We start from the raw sequence: 26,287 nt of genomic DNA, 5'->3' as shown, positions 1-26,287 counted from the left end.
TTTCTTTTTAACCTTCAGATTTTAATTAAAAAAAATAAAACAGGACTAGAGAGATTGCTAAGCAGTAGTGAGTACTGCTGCTCTTTCACAGGACCCAAGTTGGATTCCTAGCATCCACATTGGGTGGCAGCTCACATCCTCCAGTAATTTGAGCCCTGTTGGTACTGGATGTTCTCTTGTGGCTTCTGTGGACACTGCACATAGGTAGCATATACACAGACACATAAAAATCTTAAAGCAGTGTAATAGTTGAAAAACTGCCTTTTAAAGTTATCCTAGGGAAATACATGTATATTTTCATCTTTTGTTTACTGATCTGGAGATTAATGAAGTTTGTCTAATATATAAACAGCTCTTATACTTAAGTTCTGTTAACATGTTTAAGAAAGTATTCTCCAAGTACTTTATCTAAATACCAATTTGTAATTACCAATAAATAAGTTACTTTAAAGAGAGATCCTATTTCTAGCCTCTTTTATAAAGGCTAATTACTTAGCAAGGTTTCAAGGTCTGTGGTAATTGAAGGTGTCTAGTGACTGCAGTAAACCATTACATTTATAATTTTCAAAATAGTTTCTTGGTTACAGGGCTTGATAAGAGTCTTTTAGAAAGAAAACTCCTTACTGTTTATACTTCATGGGCTCTTCTAAGCTCATATTACTTAGGTTTATTACTATGATGGCTATAATAAGCATTTCTAGGTTTTTGTATTTGTTACTCAATAGTTATGCAATTCTCTATTTCTTAAAATTAATGTAATTAAGAGCTTAGTTGACTCCAGAATAGCTAAAGGTTTCTCAAAAAATCAAATTTGTTTAAGAAACCAGTTTTGTTATTGCTGCTGTCATTAGGGTTAGGCTACATACCATTAAACATAACATGGTACATAACCGGTTAAGTTGGTTTTTGGGTAATATGTAAGCCCAACAATGTATTCAAGAACAGAGTTTATTTTCAGATTTAGGTGTCTAATAAACATGAAGAAATCATTCATCCACAAAAGATGCATTTAATTTCTTACATTCATAACAATAGGTATAGCAAATAAGGTAATTTATAATTTTAAAAACTTATCCAAAATCCCCTAACTTGATACAAAGCAAGCTTTCTTTTTTAACACAAACCAATGTTTAAGTTCCCAAATTTGTTTTTTAAAATTATGGATGTCCAGTTTGATTATGTATTTTCAGCCTATAGTTATAGAATAGTTTCTAGTTCCTGAACAGGTAAGATGGGGCGTCCGTCCCCTTAAAGTGGTATTCGTCACTGGGCTATTTGCCGGTCTTCTTTTTCGGCCATTTCTTGTTGGCGGATTGTATCCTGTGCTGCTTGCTGCATTTTCTCCAGTTTTTCCAGAGTCAGAGATTTTAAGGGTAAAAGTTTGGGTTTACACAGCACCATTGTGGTTACATCTTCCACAGACAACTGCCCTATTAATAAGAAATAAGAAGTTAATTTGAGAAAGATGCCTGGTGGTTTTGATTTGCAACTAGAATGTAAGTCTAAAATCTTACTGCCAATGAAAACGTTTCTGCTCCTGGACTGACAAAGCAGTAATCTCACAAGCAACATTTCTCAATACTGAAGAGTCAGGAAACAAGAGCTGATACACAACAGAACTGTTTGGGCCAAATGTTTAATTGGAAGAATATGTACACAACACAAAAATATAGCAAGCTGCAACATTTAACATGAATGCTCAAATTATGAGTTGTTTAACTGGAATGGTTAGCTTTTCTTACTAGAGTTTGATTTTAGGTTATTTTCCCCATATTTTCAATCTTCCTTTGAATTCCACTTCACTGAGACTTTCACGTTATATTCTGCACTGAGGTATAGCAGGATTTATAGTTATAAGAAACAGTATTTAATTTGGTGTCCTTTTGTTGAAAAAAGTGAGAATTTCTTTACAACCTACTCACAAAAACACAATAGACCTGGGAGTGGACAGTAAGTGAGGCATGTAACCACAGTATTGCAGATACTTAGCTATTCTGCTGTGTGATACCACCCATCACCTGATAAGTCTCTAGTAGTCTATAACCAAAATACCTGGGAGATATACCTTGTTTTGGAAGGACTTCATGGAACATCGACTTCACTTCTGCCATCTATAACTGCTGGATACAGTGCTTTTGCTCCTTCAATGAGAAATCAATTACTAACATTAAAATTCCCAACGAATACTTACTAGAGACCATAACTGAAATCACAAATACTATAGAAAGGAAACTACCCTACGTGCAAGATTTTCTCATCAGTTTCCTCTAAAATAAAGGTGAGACATTGTATGTGTATCAAGATCTTGTCAATATTTATTCAATAGTGAGTAAGTGAAATGTTATCTAACTTCTTTTCCCATCCTAAGAAAAAAATTGGTAAAACTTCAGTTTTGTTTTTGTATTTTTTTTTTTTTCTTGAGACAGGGTTTCTCTGTGTAGCCCTGGCTGGCCTTGAACTCACAGAGATGTGCCTGCCTCTGCCTCCTGAATTCTGGGATTAATTGTATGTGCCATCACTGCCTGGCTTTTTTTTTTTTTTTTTTTTTTTTTCATTTTAAGAGGAAATCATTCAGTTGAGAAAAGGCATATAGGAAGCCATCTTGGTTCACTGACACCACTGACACTACCACACTACCAACTGAAAAGGGGTGAGGCACAAAGAGGTGGTAACAGGCAACATTTCCTTAACATGCTTTTTCTTAAGTTGCTAACAGCTGATTTCTACTTTTCAATTCCTGACCGCACAGCTGTAATCTGTAAGAAAGCAACACAATGGGTAAACAAGCTAGAAACAGACATGAAGTATGCTTTTAGCAGTCCTACCGAGATACTATATTCAAAAGGACCAGGATACACCTTCCTATTAGTGTTGTTATGGCTATCTAAGCACATGCTACCTGCAGCCCTTGCAACAAATGTTACATCCCAGATTCAACTATACTGTCTGCTCTAAGTGTCTGGATCAAGTTGTGGAATGATGCCTTTTTAAATATGCTTTTCCAGGCAGTGCCACCCATTTAGTGATGTTTCACTACACTGACGCAACCTTACTATGTGTCTTTCGCAATGTTACTACCAAGATTTATTATTTATAAGGTGGTGATGCTGGCTTGGTGCCTGCTTTTCCACCCACTGCAAATTAATTATAACCAAGTGAAGCTGCTTTTGTTCTTTGTCATTCTTGTTCCACTACTTAGTCCTAATGAAAGCTTTCTACTTTGTATCCTTCAAGTGATTATCTTCTCATTCAAATTACTTGAGAATGTCTAGGTTCCTGAGAACTTCTATCTGCTTTGCAGAACTCCTATCTTCAAACTTTATTCCTGTTCTCTCTCTACTCTACCAGGGAGAGTACATGATATAAAGAATAGGCCAGGAAAGCCACTCATCACTAAATGGAGTATGAGGTAAGTGTACTATTGCAATACTCTTAGAATGCATAGCTCCTAATACATGCTTCCTTGCTACTTAGGCCTGAAACCTAATACATCCTTTTTCTTCCTGGTTGGGTTAAGGCTGATAGCAGTGCATATCCTTGATTAAACTGAATATAGCTACTGAACCCCTAACCTCTCCATTAAAAACATCACAATGAAAATACTGTGCCTACATCAGGTACAGATCTGACATGCCACTGAAATGGATGGGCATTACTGATTTTGAGAAATGTAAAGCATAACAACTATTTTCATACATACCACCAAAATGTTGTCTATCTTGGTAGGTTAAGTTTTAGCTATTTATAAAAAGAGCAACTCCAACTTTGTATAATTGAATCACTACCCTTTGTTTTCCTTTGGTTTGTACCTCTTACACATCCAAAATACAGCCTGAGGAAAACAGTGATACTTGGTGATCATTTCTGTTTGAGCCATTGTTAGTGGAAAGGGTGTGGGGCTGGCGAAGAGTGGGTTGACACACTTGTGAGAGTAACATCGGCGCCCTCATTTGCTTAGGTGGTTTCTGCTTTAGTAGGACTGATTCTTGTTCTAGGCCCCTTAGGCCTTGACAGGAGAGAAACAGGAAGGGAAGGGCTAAAATAAGCAAAGTGGAGATCTGATGGCTAGCATTGGCCAGGATACACAGTTTTGATAATTAACTGCCCTGGGAGTCGGGAACAGGAAGGAACTTTTTTTTTCCTCATAGCAGTCTGCCATTATCCAAACACAAGTGTTTGTAGGGTGTAGTGTTTTCTAAGGAGTTGTGGCTACTTCTAAGCTCATTATCAAAGCAGATGGGGTGTATACAAAACCAGAGACGGATGGATCAAAAGAGAAATACAACAAACACCTATTATTGAAATGTGTATTGAAAAACTGCCATGACCATTCAGTAAATGAATGCCTACCATGTGTCAGACAATGTTCATCAGTGCAAATAAAAATCATTTGCCTTTTGTAGCCTACAGCTGGGGGATAAGAGAAGAGAAACAACAGAAGGTAGCTAAGTGCAGATACAAGTTTAAATTGAATGGTGGAAGAGAGCAGTCCAGTTGTAATAAGAAAATCATGATGGTCCCATTAGGATGACACTTAAGCAAAGAGTAGATGTGTGTGAGTTTTTGTGCTATGCCTTGGAATTGTGGCTATGGACAGATCCAAAGCCTGTTAACTTCCACAGTGAAAGAAGGCTTATGGAAATGGACACCCTCTTTCAGCCTTTTTTATAGAGCTACTTTGCTGTATCTCCTAAAACCAAGTATTCTCCTTCAGAGCTATCATCCCTAATAAAACTACAGCAGAATGCTTAGGAGTAGGGATGCCCATTCAGCATTGCATTAAAATCACATTGACTAGCAAGATGTTTAGCAATACTGAGCCCACTTTTCCACCAACTGCCCAAGACTTAAATTATGGGTTATGTACAGACTAGAATACTATCTCAGAATAAGAAATGATCCAGATTGTGATGGCATATTAAGACAAATATTAAAATGACGAAGTAAACTTACTTTTACCATATTGGAACTCAGATTTTTAACACTGCTAAACACAGTGTCAATAAACCATTGTTTGAAGCCCTTGGTCTGGGTAACTGGAAAAGTCTGACGCTTCCTTTCCTTTTTAAAGTTGGTAATCTCTCTCAGAGAACACAGTTCTGATGTGCAGTGTACCTCAAAATCCTGAGAAGGTGTGCAAACCTACCATAGTAGTGGCTGTCTAAAATGAATGCAAAAGAACTCAAAGGAAAACAAAACCTTTGATATGAGACATTTCACTGTTTTTGGAGCATTGGAAGACTGGTCTAAGAAAGTCTTTTAAAATCAATCATGTATCTGGACAAGATGGAAGAGAAGATCACCGAAGTGTCCTTTTTAACTTTGAGAATGCAAGCTGTCTTCAATTCTTACCTGAAGAGTCTTAGAGACATTTTATATGTTTCTAAATTGACATACAATTTTCATTTGTAATAGTTACAAAGGACATGATTTCTACATACTTAATATCAGTTTTTTTAAAACATTCACTGTAAACAGCAATTTGGTAGCTAACATTTTTTTTTTAAATAAAAAAGTTCTTCCTTAGAGATTTTGTATTATTCATTTTATCCCTAGATCTCTTTATTCTATCACAATTTTAATCTAATGTAACATTTTCCCACTTGTTATGTTACTGATCATACTAGATTAGCTAGTTACAAAATGATATATTTAAAGTATAACTTTAAAATACACATTGATAAAGTTATTGCCCACACATCTGTTATTAAGGAGACTTTTCTCAGTTCACATATGCTTGGCTGAGAATTTATTTGGATTGCTACAGTCTGACTTTGTATTTATCCAGGCATTGCTACAGTCTGACTTTTCAATTATACAGGTATAAGTACTGAGATGGGAATGGGAAAAATTTTTGTTCAAGTTTTGAACTTGTTATATATTTAAAAGTCATAGTGATCTATCACTAATGATTAGTTTTAGTGAACAACAAACTAGTAAATTAAGTTTTCCTCACTGTGCATGTTAGGCAAGCATTTTACCAATGGGCTGCATCCTTAGTGCCTACATTTCTGTGAGTAGTTTTTGAAGCGGAGCACTGACCAGTCCCTCCTGTGAAAGCTCAACCTTACCTAATAATTCCAAGCCCTTAGTCTTAAAATGACTTAGTCTTTATTTACTTACTGTCTCTGGCACCCAAGAGATTTCATTCCTTGAAGCATTTCATTGTAGTAAAATTCTACACTGGCTGGAAAAATGCCTTTTTTTTTTTTTCTTTTTTGTTGTTAGGTGATTGTGAAGGGAGGGGTAAAGGAAATAAGACTAGGCATGATTATCTATAGGCTCTTTTTTTTTTTTTTAGGGAATTAAGCATCAGAAACTTCACATGGAAGTTAATGGTCTACAAGTTCATTATTATTAGCTTTGCTTGCTGCTTGCCTTTATTCTGCCCTGATTGTCTTTAGGTATCTGGGAGCATGTGTACCCTGGCATAAATACTACTGATTTGTAAAATAAATCACATTATGCTGTATTAATAGATTTTCTGAAAGAATTTTAGTTAACTAAAATTTGAGATGCTCTAGGAAGGAAAATGATTTTTCTTTTTAACATCAATACTTCATGAAACTTCAATATACTAATGTATGTAATGAATCTGCAGCAGGAGAAATGGAAATGTATTATTTGTCAAACTTACTTGATCCTGGACTCCTTTAAAAATGTTCTATGGTACAGCATCTACTACAGCATACTAGATGTGTCATAAGACACTAGGTGGAGCACACACTAAGGAAACACCATTATTTACAATATAATAAAGCTAATTTGAAATCATTTTTTCCTGAATAATTTGTAAAGGTCAATCCAAGATGGTTTATCTTCTTTCCCTAGTAAGTAGAAAGTTTAGACACTCTTGGAAAAAACTGTCTTTTACAGGAACTACTTAAATATAAAAAGAGAAACATCTTGCAGAGTATTTGAGGAATTGACAAAAATAACAGCTGTTTGCTGTTGCCTGTCAGAAGAACACTCTGACACAAGTCCAGCATTTTGACAGTTGTTTATGTGCTGCGTGCACATTAGACATACAGTGGCTAGGGTGGATGTCAGGTGTCCTCTCTGTTGCTCTCAGTATCTTTAAGACGGTCTTACACTGGCCACCACAATCACTAAAACAGTTTGAAGTCAAAAGGACCTAAATAGATGTACAGTAATGGATATTTCAGTCTTGGCAACCAGCTGGATCACGGAATCAGAGAAGAAAAAAAAAAAAAAGGAAGAACGGATGACAAGGTCATGCTCAGGTTTGGCTATGTGAATGAGGATATATTTGTAAGACTTAGGAGGAAACGTGCTGTGTAATGACCTAGGCAGTAAAAGTGCTTGCTTGAGGTTGACCCTTGGAATCCACGGTAGCAGGGAAGAACTGATTGCTGAAGGTTTTGGCTGCATATATATGCTGTACCATATATGTATACACACATAGACACATACACCATACACCCAATAGACAAAGGGATGTATAAGTATGGAATGGAATATTGAAGGAGAAGCCAAGAGGATGGTGATAGTGTAAGCCAACAAAAGCAATGGTATACATATTTTCCTTTAAGCAGCAATTTCACAATAACAGTATCAATAAAGGACTTTGAAAGCCAAAGACCAAGGTTTATATGAACTTGTTAAGAGTGTGTTCTTATGACATCTGTTAGACTTTAATGTAGACATATATAGATCTCTAAAGTGGCCACACAGTAAAAGCTTATATACTAGAACCATACCTTCTATCCTATAGAAAATATATAGATATCAGGGAACTGGATGACTTCAAGGTATATAAAGTGATCCCTTTTTAAAAAACACATTGTAGACAGGCAAGCTTAGAAGAGACAGCAGGGGCATTGGGATCAGTAAGGGAGGCACAATTGTTTTAAGATGATGAATCTACAAAATAAAGCAATGAGAACAAATGTTAAGATGTAAGGGATGTTCAATAAATCTCCCCTACCATTCTACTCACCACTCTCTTTGGGTGATAAAATGATCAAAGATGATTGAGAAAAGGTAAAACAGTTGGACTGTGCAGGTAGTAATTCAAATTTGAAAGGAAGAATAAAGACTACGGTGGTTTGAATGAAAATGACCCCCATTGGGTAATAGATTTGAATGCATGGTCACTAGGGAGTGGCACTATTTGAAAGGTTTAGGAGGTGTGGCTTTATTGGAGGAAATGTGTTACTGAGGATGGGCTTTGAGGTTTCAAAAGCCCATGCTAAGCCCAGGGTCTCATGGCCAGTGGATAAGGTTGTAGCTCTCAGTTACCATTTCTGCTTGTATGCTGCCAAGCTTTCTGCCATGATGATAATGGACTAAACCTCCAGAACTGTAACCAAGTCCTCAATTAAATGCTTTCTTTTATAAGAGTTGCTTTGGTCATGGTGTCTTCACAGCAATAGAACACTGACTTAAGACACCACAATTCAGATTTAGGTTCAGTAAGTGTGTAAGTCCAATTGGAAGATAGGAATGATCGAGGAACATAGAGTCAGCTGCACACCAGTGTCAACGCTAGAGGTACATTCAGTCACTCAAGGATGTGGAAAATGGTGGGTGGTGGGATTAGCAGTAAAAAGACAAGTATACATGAACTATGAACCAAAGGCTGAGGGGCCCCTAGCTGGATCAGGCCCTCTGAATAGGTGAGACAGTTGATTGGCTTGATCAGTTTGGGAGGCAACTAGGCAGTGGGACCAAGTCCTGTGCTCATTGCATGAGTTGGCTGTTTGAAACCTGGAGCTTATGCAGGCACACTTGGCTCAGTCTGGGAGGAAGGGACTGGACCTGCCTGGACTGAGTCTACCAGGTTGATCGCAGTCCTCGGGGGAGGCTTTGCCCTGGAGGAGGTGGGAATAGGGGGTGGGCTGGGGGGAGAATAGGGGAACCTGTGGCTGATATGTAGAACTGAATGGTATTGTAAAATAAAATAAAAAATAAAAATTAAAAAAAAAAAGACAAGTACACACAGCAGTTAAGAGAAGCATCCTTTTCTTTTAAAGCATTCTAGGATTTTGCTTATTTTGTGGGCGTGTAGGTGCATACATGTCATACTAATGCATGGAAAATACAGAATTCATAGAAAGCCTCACATCAATTCCTAGCACATAAGAGCTCAATGAATAGTAATTCTTACTGTACTGTACCACTATAATGATGTCCTAAAACTAGATTCTCAGAAAAAAAAATGAAGTCTAAAAAAGAGTTATGGGGGCTTATTACTAATATTTAATGAAGAAAAATGTACCAGTAAGGAGGAACATTGCAGAATTATTTACCCATCCTCCCACCCACTATCAACTAGGTCAAAACCTGCTTAGCTTCTGAGGTCAGTCCTGTTCACAGTGGTGTGGCTATAGATGCCCATCCTCTATACAGCCATACTCTCTTAGTAATGATCTTAAACACAGATTAGTTTAAATGCATCTAGCTGGGTTGTGGTGGCACATGGCTTTAATGCCAGCACTTACTTGGGAGGTAGAGGGAGGGGGGAATCTGAGTTTGAGGCCAGCCTGGTATACAGAGTGAGTTCCAGGACAGCTAGGGGTACACAGAGAAACCCTGTCTCGAAAAAAAACCAAACCAAAACAAACCAAAGAATTAATATATCTATGTGTACCTTAGCTTCATAGTATCAGTGTTTAGTGGAAAGTCACACATATTAACTAAGACATTTGAGCAGTGTGTGTGTGTGTGTGTGTGTGTGTGTGTGTGTGTGTGTGTGTGTGTATTTTTTTAACCTCAAAAAGGTAATGTTAGAATTGAATTACGTTGGGTGCAGCCAAAAAATAAGAAAACTTGAATTACCCACCTCACATTCATCTTCCAATATATAAAAGTGAACCGTAAAAGACTAGAAAGAAGTAATCATGTCTAAGATTATATAGTTGTTAAGTGAAGAAAAAAGACTTGGACTCTCATCTGCCATAATCCATTAACCTGGTCCTCTTCTCTGTTTTCTCTATGCTACATCTGGGTAAATAGCTTGGAGGCCCATCAAAAGAACACAAACATTTAAGATGTTAGACGAGAGAAGAGACCTCAGTGAGTAGAAACCAGTGAAGGCTAAAGCAATACATTCTTCACAATCTATTGGAATGGGTAGTTTTTTTTCTTTTTTTAAATTTATTTTTTAAATTACACTCATGATATTAATCACATTTGTGGTATTCATAGATTACATTTGCAGTATTCATTCAAATATATATATATGTGTATATATGTATATTTAATTTTAAATGTTAAATGTCATTTCTTGAAGGGGGTAGGAGGTCTTAATTACAGGCTTACAGCACAATGGGAGGACCCCGGAGGGCAGAAGTTCGCTACTGATGCTTTACAATCTTGCATCTAAGCTGTTAATGTGGAATGGGCAGTTTTTAAGCCACTAATTACTGTTAGAAAGGTAAAAAAACGAGTCAGACAGTAAGTCTTAGGAATGTGTACATGTTTAAAAAGTAACTGGCATACAAACTAAAGTAGTATGCTTTTTTTTTCTCTCTTTAGCAACTATCACAGACAATACATGTAGCACTTGAATGATCTTTCTTAATTTGTAGATCAAGTATTCTAGTTGTCATGTTTGATACCAGCCTGAAAACAGCATTAGGAAGGCAAACTTTTATTTGACTGTGACCTTTTTTTTTTCCAGTGCTGGTAATCAACTCAGGGTGTTGTGTATGATAAGTAAGTGCTCTACCATGAGCCTCAGCCCTAAATATTATGTTTTAAAAGAATGTGCCATCAGAACTGCCACATTTTGAGCAGAGAGGCAATATGTTAAATAGCTAAACAGGGCTATAAGCTTTAGGTCATATCTTTGTGTAGCTACCTGGAAAATGCAAGCCGTGGTCACAAAAGTGGTAAATAGAAAGGGAGACAGATTACTAAAATATAACTCCAGTTACAAGAACATGGATCAGAAACATAAAAAGTAAGACCCAGACCACGATTTGGATCCATTTTTAAAACTGTTCTAGCTCACAGGAATACTGGGTTTTGTGCCAGAAGTCATTCTCATAGTCTCCTTAATATTGCCTACCACTCCTAACCTGGTGCTTTTTTTTTTTTTTTAATAGTCTTCACTATCACGCTTCCCCCTGTATTAAATAAACTTATCAGCTTATACTAATTATAGAAAACCCATCTCTCAAGTCTGAAATGGAATGCTTCGGAGTAGTTTAGGAGTTCCATGTACTTTAAACAAGCAATGACAACAAAAGCGTGTGTAAAACAAGCTCGAGCTAAAAGTTTTTCTTCTAGTAATCTAATTTCTGTTTTAAGTGGGGCACAGAGTTGTTCTCTATACTAATTAGCTAGCTGTTTTTGCTCTGTTTCATGTACATACTTAGGAGATACTGAAGTTACACTGATACATAACTGTGTGACACTGAATACATTTCTTAGCCATTATGCAGCTTGGTTTCCTCATACAAAACATTTTATATTTCAATATCTATCCAAAATTCAAAGCTCCAAGTAGAGAGCAGATATAAAAATGCCTAGAAATTCAGTATGGTTTATTATCCTAGGTCAAATTTTCATGTCATGATGGACTTGCTCTACACTGCCATTAAGGGATCTTTTAAATCCAAAGACCTTTGAATCTTTATAGACATTGTATTACCTACAAATAAGATGGCATGATTTATTTAAAAGTGTTTTTCTTTAAACATTTTTAAAACTTATTTAAAGCAACATACATTGCCAAATTGTATTCTTAAATTTTTTGTATGTATGATACAACAAATGTACTTTATAATATATATAACTCAAGGCTGAAATCATGTTGAAGGTTTTAAGTGAGCAGCGAAGAGTAGAAACCTATATAGACTTTAACCAAGGGAACAGAAATCTGTTATATGTTAAAATTCTATCTTGAATCTTTGGCAGAGATGACAAGTGACTTGAGCCTTACCAAGAGAAGTAATAGTGCTTTAAAGCATTTTGAGACTCTAAACCAAGTCCTAATGTTTTTATGTAAGAAATATAGACATCATAGAGTAGTATAGTCCCAAACTAGTTTAATTTTTTTTATTCTAGTCTGCTGGATGTTTAAAAAGTATCTGAACCAATTTTGAAAACCTGCAGATTTGACATAAAATTCAAATTTTAGCTGTATTTGGCAGTATTTGCTAAACACGTACTCTCAGATTCTCTACTGTTTCCATTGCTTCCCTTCCCTTATCAGCTCAGCAGTTAAGCATATCTAACATTTAACTTGCAGTAAAATACAGAGCCACAACACATTATATGCCAAACTGTCTAACTGTACCAGTTGTGCAGTGATTGACTTTTGTTTGTTTGGTTTTTAATTGTAAACCTAGTCTTTAATGTTTGTGCCATCTCTCCAACTTCCCCTCCCTGTCTTGAGACAGGCTCTGGATGCAGTTGCTTAGGTTGCTTTGGGACTCCTGGGCTCAAGTAATCTCCCTGCTTCATCCTCAAGCGTAGCTGGTACTATGGGTGAAAACCATTGAACCTGGACTACTAGGCACTAAGATTCAAATCCTAGAGATGGAAGCCCCAGAAGCAATCCTGTTATATAAAGGATATTCATTGTTAGGGCTCTTAAAGCAAATTCTTTTGTGAATTCATTAAGTTAGCTCTTTCAAAGTAAATTCAGTTTGGCTGGTGCAGTTTCAAGGGGGCATGGCATAGAATTGTAGGAACAATGACAAAAATTATCTTGTTATAGTCAAAAGTTGGAGTTATATGAAGAATGAAATTTCAAAGCATAGATTTTGGAATAGGGAATGGGGCAGTACTGGGGATTAAATTTAGGGCCTTTTGTATACTAGCCACACATTCACCCCTGAGCTACACCTCCAGTTCCATATAGATCGCCCAATGTAAGCTAATAAGGAAAAGGTGAGAGAGTGAGCCCTGAAAGACTATGTTTCCCAGCAAACATACAGTAGTAACACCCAGTTTTACTCAAGCAATTGCCCATATGTCAGTGGAATATGGACTGATAACATTCATGTGGAGAAGCCAACTGAAACATCAGGTATGAGACAGTTGGAGACATAGTAGATTCTCTTCTGCTTTGCTCGCTGGCATCTGCTAGTATAAATGTGTTGCAACATGCTCAATTTGGCTAATTAACTCCGACTCATGTTAATAAAATGTGTGGTGTCTAGTTTCTGAAATGTGCCTAAGTCTCAGAACAGGAACTGTTCATGGGGAATCTAGATGATGTCATAGGCACTGGAAGACTCCAATAGCATATACCACTATTAAGTTCATATTCATCTCATGTAAAATACTGTTCTCTAAAAACCTGTTTTAAAATTCAGTTCTAGGTGTCAGTCTTAAAAATATTAACCTTTAGCATTGTGAAAAAGTTAATTAGTAGCTGAGATAATTGGTTAGTTATTTCCACAGTATGTACGGAAAGAGAATTGATAGTTTACATCATTTTCTAAAGATCATTCCTCAAATCTCAGATTTGTGCATAAAGATCTTGTTTTATTATTAAAAATGTACACTCTTTTCTAAAGCCCTCCAGAATCAATGAATTGGATGGAATCTTTTGTTTTTGACATTAAACTTGGAGAACTGTCTCTCTCTCATTGATCTTTAAATATTTAATGCCTAATATGTGCCTAAATTATACTGCTTTAGAAGTTAATAATAATAACAATCATACTCTGACCACATTCTGTGAGCTATGAGGCAAGCTAAAGTACTTCACATAATATTTGAATTCTGTTCAAATTTAGCCCATAGACACTTGGCTAGTGAATGGTCATATTCCCGAAATCCAGGTCTGATCCTAAAACCTAGTCTTAACTACTATATTATTTAGCCTTCTTGAATTAAGTACTAAGTTAAAATTGTTTCAAAATCACATATGAGCACTCTTCCTCCTATACAAAGAAAGCAACTATTCAAACATGTTATTTTAACTTTCAGTATGGTAGCTAAAAATATTCTACACTAACCTAAGAGATTTCTTTTCACTTTCAAGATGAAAAATAAGTATAGGGTAGGAGGAATACACGAGCTTTGCATTCTTGGGAGTTTTCTTCTTGTGATTATAAACTAAATTCCACAGTTCTCTATCTACCAGGCAGAGAATGTTCCTAATGAACTAAGTGTTAAGCATAATCTTGATTTGCAGTTTTTAATAGGCAATGCTTACTACCAGAAAGCTATCACAGAAACAACAGGACCAATTAGATCATGCAGAAGAATTTCAGGGAGAAAATAACATTGACTCAATTGGACTGTGGCCATGTGGACAACAGTTGCTGCGGTATCTGCTGTGATAACATCAAGGTTCATGGATTTGAATTACAGAGCTACACATCTTTCAACAGCAGTCTGGAGGGTGCCAGGACCTGAAACTCCAGAAACTACGCTGACATCAGTATACTTTGCTGTAGATTTCATTGCGTCAGCTTCAACCACAGGCGAAGTAGCAACATCTATTAAAGGGAGACAGTCTATATTGCCAGCCCAGGGTACCAGGGTTCTCTAGAGACACAGGCAAATCAAATGTCAAACCCTTAGCATGCTAAATTGGATGGACTTCACTAGTAACACATGGCAAGGGTACATGTAGTTGCATTTGAGAACACAACTGGGAAAGTAAGAATACTGATATGTAGTCATGAACAAGAAAGACTTAAGCCTCTGGTCTAACTTTAGGTCACATGAAGTGAGGAAAGGGATCCATCCCCTTTTCAACAGTACCTCTGGGTTGATTTCTTCAAAATGTCCATTTTGAAGGAAAGAAGATGGGGACAGTTCTGAAGTTAAAGAGTGGTAATGTCCATGTACAATACAATACTTTTGACAGAATTGTGATTTGTCTATTCTCTATATTTTATGTTACAAAATTGCTAATTTTCTTGGTTGTAATGATACTGTATTTTTCAGTTTCTCTATTTCACAATTCTTACGAAATTCAGGTAGGAAATCTTAGGGTGTCTGCCTAACAGCAGACCTATAACCTATTTTTAAATAGTAATAAAGTAGGAATGTGAAGAGGAAAGAAATGTGTATATAGTAGAATGTTAACAAGTATTTTACATAGGTAAATGGTGTATGTCTATACAGCCTCTGAGCTTTTTTCCTCCCTTATCCTCCCTCCTTTTTTTGAGAGAGGATTTCACTATGTATCATAGTGGCTTTGAACTTGAGATTCTCTTGCTTCAGCTTCCTGAGTGCATTACACCTAGCTCTTTTAGCTTTGTAATGTCTGAACATTTTCACAATAAAACATATGGGAGGGGGATTATGTTGTAAAGATTTCAGAGGTTAAAACTAAGAAAACACTGAGTATCAGGGACTATGCTCAATTTCTGATAGAGTGAAGAAGAGTAACACTGCTAGGAGTGTCTTAGACATCCAGGACATAGCTAATTATGCAACAGTTTGTCAAGGCACCATTACGTTCAGAGCAGGTGAATCTCATACAAACCATTTTATTCAGGCATAAGCATGGTCATGAAGTTAGAAATATGTAAACAGCTGATACATTAAATAGTGTCTATTATAAGATATGTAAGTAGTGCTATATAAACTCCAAAGAAATCATTTCCTGTTGGAGAGAATTTGGAAACACATCTCCAAGGATTACAGAATCATGGACACAAACTCACAAAAGGTGACATCAGACTAACCCCAGAAGAGACAAGAGTATTTCATTTTTTCCTAGAACATAGGTAGAGAAGGTAGATTTGCACTCTCATTATCGATTGGTTAGGTATAAGCAATTCTTAATTTGCCTGAAAATGATCTGTTTCTTGTAGTTCTAGGTATTCAATAAACTGAATATAAATATTAGAACGACTGACTCCCTGACTCAAAAAAGCCAACAGAAGGAATCGCATGAGATAGTGTCTTGAAGGGGACACATAAAGCATGTTAAGTGTTCTTTAAAAGGAGATTCATAAGCATTGTTTGTTAAATCGTAGACACCCACGACTACTACAGTATAGCCTTAAAAAGAGCCCAGAAAGGGGAGGCAAGACAAAAAGAAAACTGGCGGTGGGAAGTTCTTGTTTTGCTGGTTGGCTAGAAAGTTATCTTTTTGATTGTTGGGGTGGAAATTGATTCCTTTTTGTTCCTGAAATGCAGTCTCTAAAGGTCAGGGAGTACTGTACTTGATAGGAACTCGTGGAGGCGTGGTCAGGAGCTCCGCTTAGCAGTTGCTAGGGCCCAGGCTCCCGGGTTGGCCTTTGGGTCAGCCCAGGCGGGGGACCGGCCTCGCCCTACCGGGAACCCTAGAGGGGCGGAGGGAAGGCTGGCCACCGCCCCACCAGCCGGAAAGAAAACCCTCCGCCAGCGGAAGCAGCCCTGGGCCCTACTCGTCTTCCCAGGGCTCCCTGCACGCGGCTCCTCCGGCCTGGCCGGCCCGCCGCGGGCCGTCGAGGGCACTCACCTCACTGTTCAACCTTGGGAGCGGAGGCACCCCGGGGGCGCAGGCCGGGGCGACGATTCCCACCTTCTGGCTATGACCCTACTAGGAAGTGCCAAGCGCAACTTCCGGCGCGAGGGAGTTTTGAAGCTCTAAATTATTTCTTCTAGGTAAGTGATCAGGCGTCTCAGTAAAGGGCCTGGGAACAACACCTGCAGTTCCGTAGTGCGGCTTAACTCGTCTACCGTGGGCTGTCAGGTCTCTTCTTCAGGGGGTATACTTACGGGTTCGTTCCTTCCAGACCGCTCCGCTGTTGCCCGGGGTAACGGGGGCTGAACGAAGGAAACGCGTGTACGTCAAACGGGAGACAGGAAACGCCTCTTGCCATTATCAATTATGGCTGCCCGGACTTCAACCGTAACTTCCGACTGGGAGTTGTTGCTCTAGCCAGCTGGAGGCTTTCTCTGTGGCAGAGCTAGCCAGCGGCGCCCAGTGGGCGGGAGACCGCGCACAGCCGCGGAGGAAAGGAAAAGGGCGGGGAGAGGGAAGCTGGCACCAGCGTCTCTCTCTGATTGGACGGCTGCCTTCGCTCTGGCCCCGCCCACCCGCGCTCCCTAGCGAATGCCGGGCTTGCTCGGGAGGGCCGGGGCGGGGCGATCGGAGCCCGAGTGTGTGGAGGGGCGGGACGAGTGGGGGAGGGGCGGGGGGGCGGTGGCAGGGGAGCGTCGCTCTGGGAGCGGAGCACTAGGAGGAGGAGGAGGAAGGAGGTGAGCGGGGATGGTGGAGTGCGGGCTCCAGCCTGGGGCGGGAGAGGCGGAGGGGCGCCTTCGGGCCGTCCTGCCGCCTCCCTGCCTGTCGGGCAGTCGGGCGGGCGGGCCGTCGGCAGGGGGAGGCCCCACACGTCCTGACAGGCGCGAGCCTCCGGGGCCGGGCGCGGCCTGAGGGGTCGGGGCCCTGGGAGGCGCCGCGGCCGCTTTCCGGGGTGCTCCGGCCCGGGGCCCCGGCTCCTGGGAGCCGCTGCTCGCCCGGGGCCCGCGCGCGGGGCGCCGAGAGCCGCCGGCCGCCCCTGACAGCGCCGGGCCGGGCCTACTGCGGAGAGGGCGGCCGGGACAGCCCCGGAGCTCGGGCGCGGGCCCGGGGCGGACGGTCAGTGGCGCTCGGGCTGCTCTCGGCTCTGGGCGCCACCCGGCGGGAGCTTTGGCCGGCGGGGGTCGTGGGGACGGCTGGGGCGGGCTGGCGCCGGCCGGCCGGGCGCGGCGGCGGGGCGGCGGGGTGGGGTCTCTGCGCCTCCTCCCCGAAGCCCTGGGCGCTGGGCGGTCTCCTTCCCACAGACCCTGCGCGCCGAGTGGTGAATTGGCTTTGGGTGTGTTGCCGGGTGAAAGGAGTTGTGGCCGCCGAGACCGCCCTGTTCAACATGCCTGATGGCAATCTCCGTGCTGCTGCCTTTGAGGGCTGGAGGAAAAGTAGTGGAACTCCCCGCCCCCAGCTCGCAACGCCGGAGGCTGCAGGGCAAAACGATTTTCCCCCAGCCCCTCGGTATCCATTGTTTTGTACCATCCCCTCCCCCATGCCTAGGTAGGAGAATAAGGACTCCAGAGCAGTCATTTGCCCGCCTCTCCCCCTTTCTCTCCCCCTCCCCTCCTTTTCCCCCCATTCCCTTTCAGAGGGTTTGTGTTAACTGAGCAAGTAGGGGTTTACAAACAGGTGGAATTGGGAAGAAGATGCTTTGGGGCTGTGTTTTCCATCTCATCTCACCTTTACACTTGCAGATTATGTTTTCTTTCTGTTGGTTTGTATAAAAGAGGAAACTATTTTGCGACCTAGACCATAATATTCTTGAGGATTGTAGGAATGCTGAAGTAAAAATTAGGTTGCAGATGTGGATTGTGTGCTACACTGGTCTCCAGCATGATGACTAGTCTCTAAGCTTACACCTGTATAATCTTGTACACTCTTCATAGATGTCAGAAGTTCCAGCATCCTCTCAGAGGGATAGCCGAATCAAAAACTTTGGGTTGCGGTGTTTCAGAATCCTAGGGTACACTTGTGCAACCAAGTGTTTTTGTGTTTTAGTCGTCAGCACTGACAAAGACTTTAAAGACCCAGATTTATTAGTGCACTCCCAGTCTTCACTGTCACCCTTCCTTGGCAGGGCCTTTCTAACTTTTTTTTTGCTGTGTATTTGAAGAAATTTAGAGATTTGTAAGTCTACAAAATAAATTACAAATATATTTTATTATCATTTTTTTTCATATGACAGTTAAAGATTTTAGATAAATACTTAAATATTTAATCATTTTCCACACATGGAGCTTTGGCTGAGTGCTTAAAAAGTATTTAAGTGTAAAGTCTTTTAAACTTTTTAAGACATAAAGTATTTTTATGTTAGTTTGAGTATGCATTGCAAAGTAAAATAGACAAAAGAAGGTTTTGTCTAAGGTTTGTACCTTTCAAAGGATTAAACATAACAGAAAGCTAACATGAAATCACACTCTTGAAATCTCAGTTTGGAGTTATGGTCTTGGCCTCACTTTAAGAGAACATTTTTCCCAAGACGCTTGTTCAGTTCTGAAGAAACCATATTTGTCTCCGTTGGCATTTGTTTTATGATCTGTCATTGTTTTTCTCTTATTATTCAGAAGTTAGTATGGATTGAAAAGTAGTTTAAAGAGGTGCATTAATATTTTGAACCTGAATTACTTTTTAGTTGTTTTTTAAGATATCATAATCAGAAAGTAGATCAGAGCTGTTTTTGGTAATTGTAGCAAGTACAGATACTAAATCATCATGTGAATGACAAACCAGTCATACATTTGAAGCACTTTATGTTTAAGTAGGAACAAAAACATTATTATTTTTGATACGCTTGCAGAAATTCTTTTAAAATATCACATTGGGCAGAGGATGTAGCTCAGTGATAGAGTATTTGCCCTGTGTTTGATTTTCTTAGCCCAGTAATAAATAAGTAAGTAAATAAATAAATAAATAAATAAATAAATAAATAGCTGTACCTTATGTGACTTGGGACAGGACATAATGGCTCTCCCTGTTCCAGGTATAAACTAGAAGTGTTGTATATGAAATAATCTCATGATGGCTTCTGAACAGTTGCTGAGATATAAATGTATTTATTTTATATGTATGAACTTTGCTTGCATGTGTTTGTAGCACATGCATACTTGGCCGAGGCCAGAGGACTTAGATCCCCTGGAACTGGAGTTAGAGAAGGTTGTGAGTGGCCATGTGGGTGCGGGCAATCAAACCTGGGTCCTCTGGACGAGCAGCCAGTGTTCTTAACTGCTGAGCCATCTCTCCAGCCCTAGATGGATATTTTTTTTGTCTTTGATTACCCATATCAATTGTGAATAAAATCGGTATTTTTGTGCAAGTAGCCAAATTTCAGTCATACTTGTTTTTAAAATATGCTGAATTATCAATATTTCTTATGTATTATAATAATTCTAAAAGGCTAGTGTTTTTCAAAAGGTAATCCACATATAAAAAGTGATGGCATTTTAGAACAAAACAAAAACTAGACCTCAGATGTGTAGATGTAAGGGTATGAATATTGAGGGGGTGAAGATGAAATGAAAGAATGTCTCTGAGGTTCAGTTGCTCTGCCCTTCATGTGTCTTTCATGTATGAAGAGACATAAAAATCTTGAACTAAAACGTAATTCAGACCGAAAAGGCAATCAAACAAGTAGGTTACCTCAGTGAGTTCTGAGGTCTGGAGCTTAGACTTGGGTGTAAGACTTCTTGTTTACAAAACTATCTAAATTATTAAGGGAGAAAGTTTAGATATTATATTAGGAAGTGTCAGTGTTTATGTTGTTTTTTTATTTTTTATTTTTTATTTTTTTTTGGTTTTTTCGAGACAGGGTTTCTCTGTGTAGCTTTGCGCCTTTTCCTGGAACTCACTTGGTAGCCCAGGCTGGCCTCGAACTCACAGAGATCCGCCTTCCTCTGCCTCCGGAGTGCTGGGATTAAAGGCATGCGCCACCACCGCCCGGCCAGTGTTTATGTTTATTAGACTTTTAGTGAATGGGTAAATGTTTTGTTGTAAATGAATTGACATTGGCTTTGTAATTTAGCAGTAGACTGATATGTAAAGTCATACTTGAAATGAGTCATGTAAATAAGGTTGACAGATAATTTATTTCTTGTTAGACTTACCATATTTCATGAATTATGTATTTTGTATTATACATTTTATAATTTATGGCTAATGAACTAAAGCATGAACTATCTGCTAATTTTACATTTTTTTTAACTACTTAGTCTTTTTTTTGTTTTTGTTTTTGTTTTTTTGGAGACAAGGTTTCTTTCTCTGTGTAGCTTTTCGCCTTTCCTGGTACTTGCTTTGTAGACCAGGCTTGCCTCGAACTCACAGAGATCGGCCTGGCTCTGCCTCCCGAGTGCTGGGATTAAAGGTGTGCGCCACCACCACCCGGCGACTACTTAGTCTTCATATGCATGCTACACCAAATCAAAGCTGTGCCCAGTCTTTTGAGAAATATTTTCTTTTAATGAGGTAAACTTCCAATATTCTTATCTGCTTGTCTAATATTGACTTTTACAATTTGAAGTTTCATAAATTACAAGGTACTTGTAATGTGCTTGAACTTGGCATGTTGCAGAGTATCTGAAATGTGCTTGTTAATCAGTACAGGAAGGAGAAAACATTTGTTAAATCTGAAAACAAAATTGTGTTTTAAAATAGGTACCTGTTTAAGGTAAAATAGTTTTTATTTGATGTATTCTCCTTGTCCTCAGCCAAAGCATTGTTAGTTCATTGAAACAGTTGGAACACAAAAAGGATATGATAATTATAAAGCACTTTTAAGCTTTTGAGATGGTAACATGTGTTTCTTGAGTAAGTATGTAGTTTTCACTGTCAGGATTGAAAGAAAGCCAACTAGATTTCATACTACCTCATTACAACTTAGGAAGGTCAGAAATGATAACAAAAGGTAGTGCATTCTGTATAAGGATTCTTTTGTAGGGAAGAATGAACATACTGCTTGTCTCTACACCATTAAAGGCGATTTTTAAAAAGGATGAAATCAGCCCATTAAATATACGAGAGATTTTTATGAATTGTTTTTGTGATATCTTTATAGCACTGTGAATTTATAATGGTTCAGTATGTTATTTATTCTATTTAGGAGTCCTACCATTTTAAGTATATGATGTTTATAGCTGATAAACCTTTTCTTTGGGGGCTGGGGAGATGGCTCAGTAGGTATAATACTTGCTGTGCAAGTGTGCAGACCTGAGCTTGGATCCCCAGCATGGACTTGTGTCACCCCAGCACTAGGGGAGCTGTGACTGGCAGGTCCTGGGGGTTTGCCCCCATATAGTGAAGTGGTGAGCTCTAGATGTGCTAAGAGAACCTTAAAAAAAAAGTTTGAGAATGAAAGAGGAAAAAGAGGAAGACACCTTATGCTGACTTGTATGTTCACACATATGTACACCAGTGCTCACACATGGCAAAAAGATCTTTCATTTTTCCTCCCTCTCCCCACTCCCACCTTTATGAGACACGGTCTTACTTACATAGCCCAAGCTAGCCGCAAACCCTTAAACACCAGACTGCTCTGCAACTCAAGCCTCCTGCTTCAGTGTCCTGAGTGCTGGGATTGTATAGGGAGTGCCACCATGCCTTGTTCTTTTGATTTTTTTCCAGTGTCCTAGAAATAATGAGTAAATGGCTTGTCCTGATACAGGTAATTTTTAGAATTTGAAATTAATTTTATCGGTTAATATTTCAGGTTTTCTTGTTTTGTAGTTCTTATATTGTCCGCTTTGCCTTCAAGCCTTTCTTAGTAGTGCAGTCTTTTTACTTTTCTCTTACGCTAGGTAGTTCTTAATAGTTACAATTTGCATATGTCATACTTGTCATAGGTGCTGAGAATGCAGAGGTAATACCCCTTGTTTGCCACTCCATTAAATGGTTTGTTTAATGAATTGGACAAGTCACACTTACACAATGTGACAAGTGCTGTAACAGCTCTATCATGACAAACTCAGATGAGTTAAGACTGAGACTGCTTATGTGCTCTCTGTGTGGTAGCTGAAGGGTAGGAAAAAAGACAAGAGTTAGACATTAGGTCCATTTTGAAAATTATGAGCACTAGCTATTTGGATTCCAGGAATATTTTCTGAAAATCTTTAAAATTTTATTTGAAGTGTATATGTGTACAGACAAAGGAGTGTTACAGTGTATGTATGCAGGTCAGAGGACTACTTGCCAGAGTTGGTCCTGCCTTTCACCATGTGGGTCCCTGGATGTAACTCAGGCTCTGTGGCATCACTCTCTGGTATGCCATCCAGTATTCTAAGCCCTACTGTAGATTTTCATTGTAATTTATATTTTTAGTGGTTATTTCTTGTGTACCTAATTCAGTTTGGGCCTTGAATATAGATCTGTATTAATGTTAAGGGGTATTGAGATTATTGCTTAAAACTTTTACTTAAGTGAGTTTTTGATTAATATTTTAATGAAATACAAAGAGGTTGATGAGCTTAGTTTTTGATAATTGTGGGGCTTATTGATGATGTATTGCAAATTTATATTTAAATATTCTTTTAGGTGATACATAAAGAATGATATTTATTTAGAACACAGTTAATTTTATTATATAAACATATTCCTTCTGAGTATAATAAACACTTACTTTTATACTCAGTTGTCAGTGCTCATTCTTTATGTGATTCTGACTCTGGTCAGCAGTTAGACCCTGACGGAAAGCTTTGTGTGCTTTCATTGTTTGTGCTTGAGTACAGAGTAACTTTCTGTTGTTGTTTGAGAAAGGATCTTCTTAGGTACCATAGGCTGCCCTGGAGTCAGCCATCTTCTCCAATCCCAAGTGCTGGGATAATGGGCCTGTGATACCCCATTTAGACGTTAAATAATTTTTTATCCAGTATTATTTAATATTTCTTGAAGGGTATAATGAGACAGAAATTTGAGATATTCTTCTTTGTTTTTGATTTTCATATTTCACAGTTACCTTAAAATGTTGTATATAATATCCCGTGTATCTCAAAGTTATTAGGAAACTAACAATTTCTGATACTGTCTGCTTTGGTACTACCCAATTCTCTTTTCGGTGTGAACATCAGGCCTCAGTTTGATATCATGTCATTTGAGAGATTTTTGACCTCTAGTTTTAAAGAATCTATATTTTCTCTTTTGTAACATCCATCATTTTGTAATGATTTGCTTAATGTCTTTTTGCTGGAACATGAAATTTACATTGAGCATTGGCTGCTTGTCTTTATTGTTTCTTTAATGTATTAACACAGTGTTTTGACCTTGTAAATTCTTAGTAGAAAATTACTTTTAAAGTTACTAATAATATGGAGCCCCAGACAAACTGAATAGGCCATTAAAAAGGACAAAGAGATAGGAGCACATTCTTGTTCTCAAATACACATTTTTTTCAAGGCCTTATAACCCCTCAGATCTTAATTTAGACCTTTTTTAAAAACTCTTAAAATATGCAATTAAAATAATTACAAAATGGTAAAAAGGCTGAAATTACTCTTATAGGCTGTAAGAGAGTTAACAGTAAGAGCTTGGGAAACTCTTTGAAAAGAGTTGAGAGCTGGGTGTGGTGACTGTAATCTCAACAGTTGATTGTCCTGAGTTCCAGACCAGTGTGTGCTGTAGAGACCCTGTCTCAAAACAAACAGAAAGGGCAAATGGAAGACATTTGAAAAAAAAAATAGTATTTTATTTATAGCACCTTAATTTGTAAGCATGTGGAACCTTTCCAGATGTCATTTGTCTTATAAATAGAATAATCCAGGGATAATCTAGTATCATAAAGAAGTCAACTGGTATAATTTGTTAAAGATTAAAAAAATGTATATTTCAGAAAGATCTCCAATCTGAATGATAAGATTTAGAGCTTTTAGTGTTAAGCTTTGTTACTGGAAAATTTTGCTCAGTGTGGTGAAATATAACATCTCAATGAGTATTTAGTGGACAAAGTCAATGGAAACAAATAATTATCTGTGAAAGTATTGGAATAGTACAGTAACCCATTACTACCTTAAATTTTTCTAATGTGGAATTTTGTATGTAACCTCTAGTCTTTTTGGGTTAGCTGTGCAATATGTGACATTTTGTAGCATGTTTTTCTTGATTATGTTATTTGAAAATGTAGCCTGCTACAGTGACATGACAAAATGGCCAAAGTGTTATAGTTTTTATTGTTTATTGGAAGTAAGCTTTATTTCTCTTGTCATCTTTCAGTCATCTGGATTGGGAAATGTAGGTTCAAGATTAGTTATTTCTTTACTAGAATTTAGTGTTGTATAAGGGATTGGATGAGATGGAGGCAAGTGTATTTAATTGTGAAGCTTTAGTTTGTATGTATTTGGGATAGAGGGTTGGGCATTTAACTCAGAGCCTTTATTTCTAGTTTAAATATTTGCATTTATATCTTAATACTAAGATACTTGAATTCTGTGACTATATATGGGTATGTAGAAGAAAAGTTACTTTTTGTTGTTAAAACAAAAACTGGCTTATCTCCATGTGTTAATCATAGTTCTGAATTCATAGAAGTGAGATCCTTATATACTAGGAAGCTTAAAATAGTAAATTTTATGATTTAATCTTGAAGACGTTTATTTCTGTGCTTTGTAAGTAGTGTTCTGGAATTCTTAATACTAGAAATATGGCCTTGATTCAGAACACCCACCAAGCAATGGTGGGAAATTGGCATACTAAATGGCTTGTAGTGCTGCAGTATTTTGAAGTTTTCATCTTCTTGTTATATAATAGCTTATTGTAGTACATGCAGAACATGGATTAAGAACAAAGTATATGATAGCAGATTTTGTTTTGAGCACTAAAGACCTTAACATAATCAGATAAGATGATCCATGAAAGTTTGCCATAAATTGAATGGTAGATGTTTTATGCATGAAGTATAAAAGTTATTTTGAAGCTTGAGAAATAAAATTACTTTTTAAAAATAGAGTCTCTATTTTCAGAACAGCTTTAACGTTTTTTGCTAAGCCAGGTGACGTGGACTGTGCCTATCGTGCTCAGCACTTGGCACGTGAGGATAGGACTGGAGGTTCAGTGCTGTCTTTGGTGTCATAGTGATAGTAAATTCAAGGCCAGCTGGGCTGTACGAAGCTCTGTCTTAAATTTTTTTTCTTTTCTTTTTTAAACCAGGGTAAGTTTGGTAACGGCAAAGCCAATATTCCACAATGCCGTGTATAGTACTTAAAAAGTTTAGTGAATGATTTTCATCTGCTTTTATTAAAAATATTATGTGACTTATGCCTGTGAGTGTGCATTCCTGTGCAGAGTTGAGGTTGGCGTCAGGTGTTTTTCCCTCTCACTCTCTACCTAGTATTTTGAGATAGGGTCTCTCACTAAGATGGGGAGCTCACCAGCTCAACTATTCTGGCAGACCAGTAGCTCCATGCCTTGCCTATGTCTGCTTCCCTAGTGCTGACTTTTTACTTGAGTGTGGCAGATTTCAATTGAGATCCTCATGCATGCAAAACAAGCATTTAATCCACTGAGGCATCCCTCTCCCCTATGATCTAACCAAACCCACTTATTCCCAAAGGCTCCGTCCCTAATGAAGATCACAATGGGCTAAGAAGCATAAGCCATAGCAGCAGGGAGTTCAGTTCATAGCAGGGAGGGTTACATTTAGAAGGTTGCATATCCAATTGGAAATTGTATGGTTTGGTTTAATGTGTTAAATTATAAAGATAGTATAATATCTGCTGCCTTTCAGTATTTTGAGTATCATTTGATGAGAGAAATTCCTTTTACCCTTAAGTTAAATTAGTCACGGCTGTTTGATGTTTCTTTTGATCTCATAAGAGTGGTTTTGCTTTGAAATGTTTGGAAATGCACAGATACTTTTCAAATCTAAAAGATGTC

At 38.4% G+C, this 26,287-nt stretch overlaps 3 protein-coding genes across 6 annotated transcripts in view; 2 read left to right on the top strand and 1 right to left on the bottom strand.

Moving 5' to 3' along the window:
• Positions 1-8,319, top strand: part of Pdcd4 (programmed cell death 4) — a 41,192-nt gene extending 32,873 nt beyond the window's left edge. The window contains exons 13-14 of one of the 3 annotated variants that reach the window (XR_005091645.1): positions 3,349-3,409; positions 6,302-8,319. The gene's annotated coding sequence lies outside the window, so the exon portion shown is untranslated. Of the gene's footprint in view, positions 1-3,348; positions 5,529-6,301 lie in introns of those variants that run through there. The other 2 variants (XR_005091644.1, XM_037206100.1) reach the window with 2 other exon arrangements.
• Bbip1 (BBSome interacting protein 1) lies at positions 933-16,846 on the bottom strand. Of its 2 annotated transcripts, none has more exons than XM_028875072.2 (3): positions 16,648-16,846; positions 2,066-2,141; positions 933-1,430 (listed from the first exon to the last, which is right to left on the bottom strand). In XM_028875072.2, the coding sequence occupies exons 2-3, from the start codon at positions 2,109-2,111 to the stop codon at positions 1,264-1,266; spliced, it is 213 nt and encodes a 70-aa protein (XP_028730905.1). In that variant the 5' UTR covers positions 2,112-2,141; positions 16,648-16,846; the 3' UTR covers positions 933-1,263. The 2 variants fall into 2 exon arrangements, with proteins under 2 accessions (XP_028730905.1, XP_028730904.1); XM_028875071.2 differs by lacking the exon at positions 16,648-16,846 and adding an exon at positions 16,388-16,641.
• Shoc2 (SHOC2 leucine rich repeat scaffold protein) overlaps positions 16,457-26,287 on the top strand; it is an 83,685-nt gene continuing 73,854 nt past the window's right edge. Inside the window, exon 1 of the mRNA XM_028875067.2 lies at positions 16,457-16,533. The gene's annotated coding sequence lies outside the window, so the exon portion shown is untranslated. The remainder of the gene's footprint in view (positions 16,534-26,287) is intronic.

The sequence above is a fragment of the Peromyscus leucopus genome, chromosome 1 (genome assembly GCF_004664715.2).
Source record: "Peromyscus leucopus breed LL Stock chromosome 1, UCI_PerLeu_2.1, whole genome shotgun sequence".
In the NCBI taxonomy this organism is placed as follows: domain Eukaryota; kingdom Metazoa; phylum Chordata; class Mammalia; order Rodentia; family Cricetidae; genus Peromyscus; species Peromyscus leucopus.
Note: the sequence above shows the minus strand (reverse complement) of the source record. Positions and strands in the feature narration are given on the sequence as shown.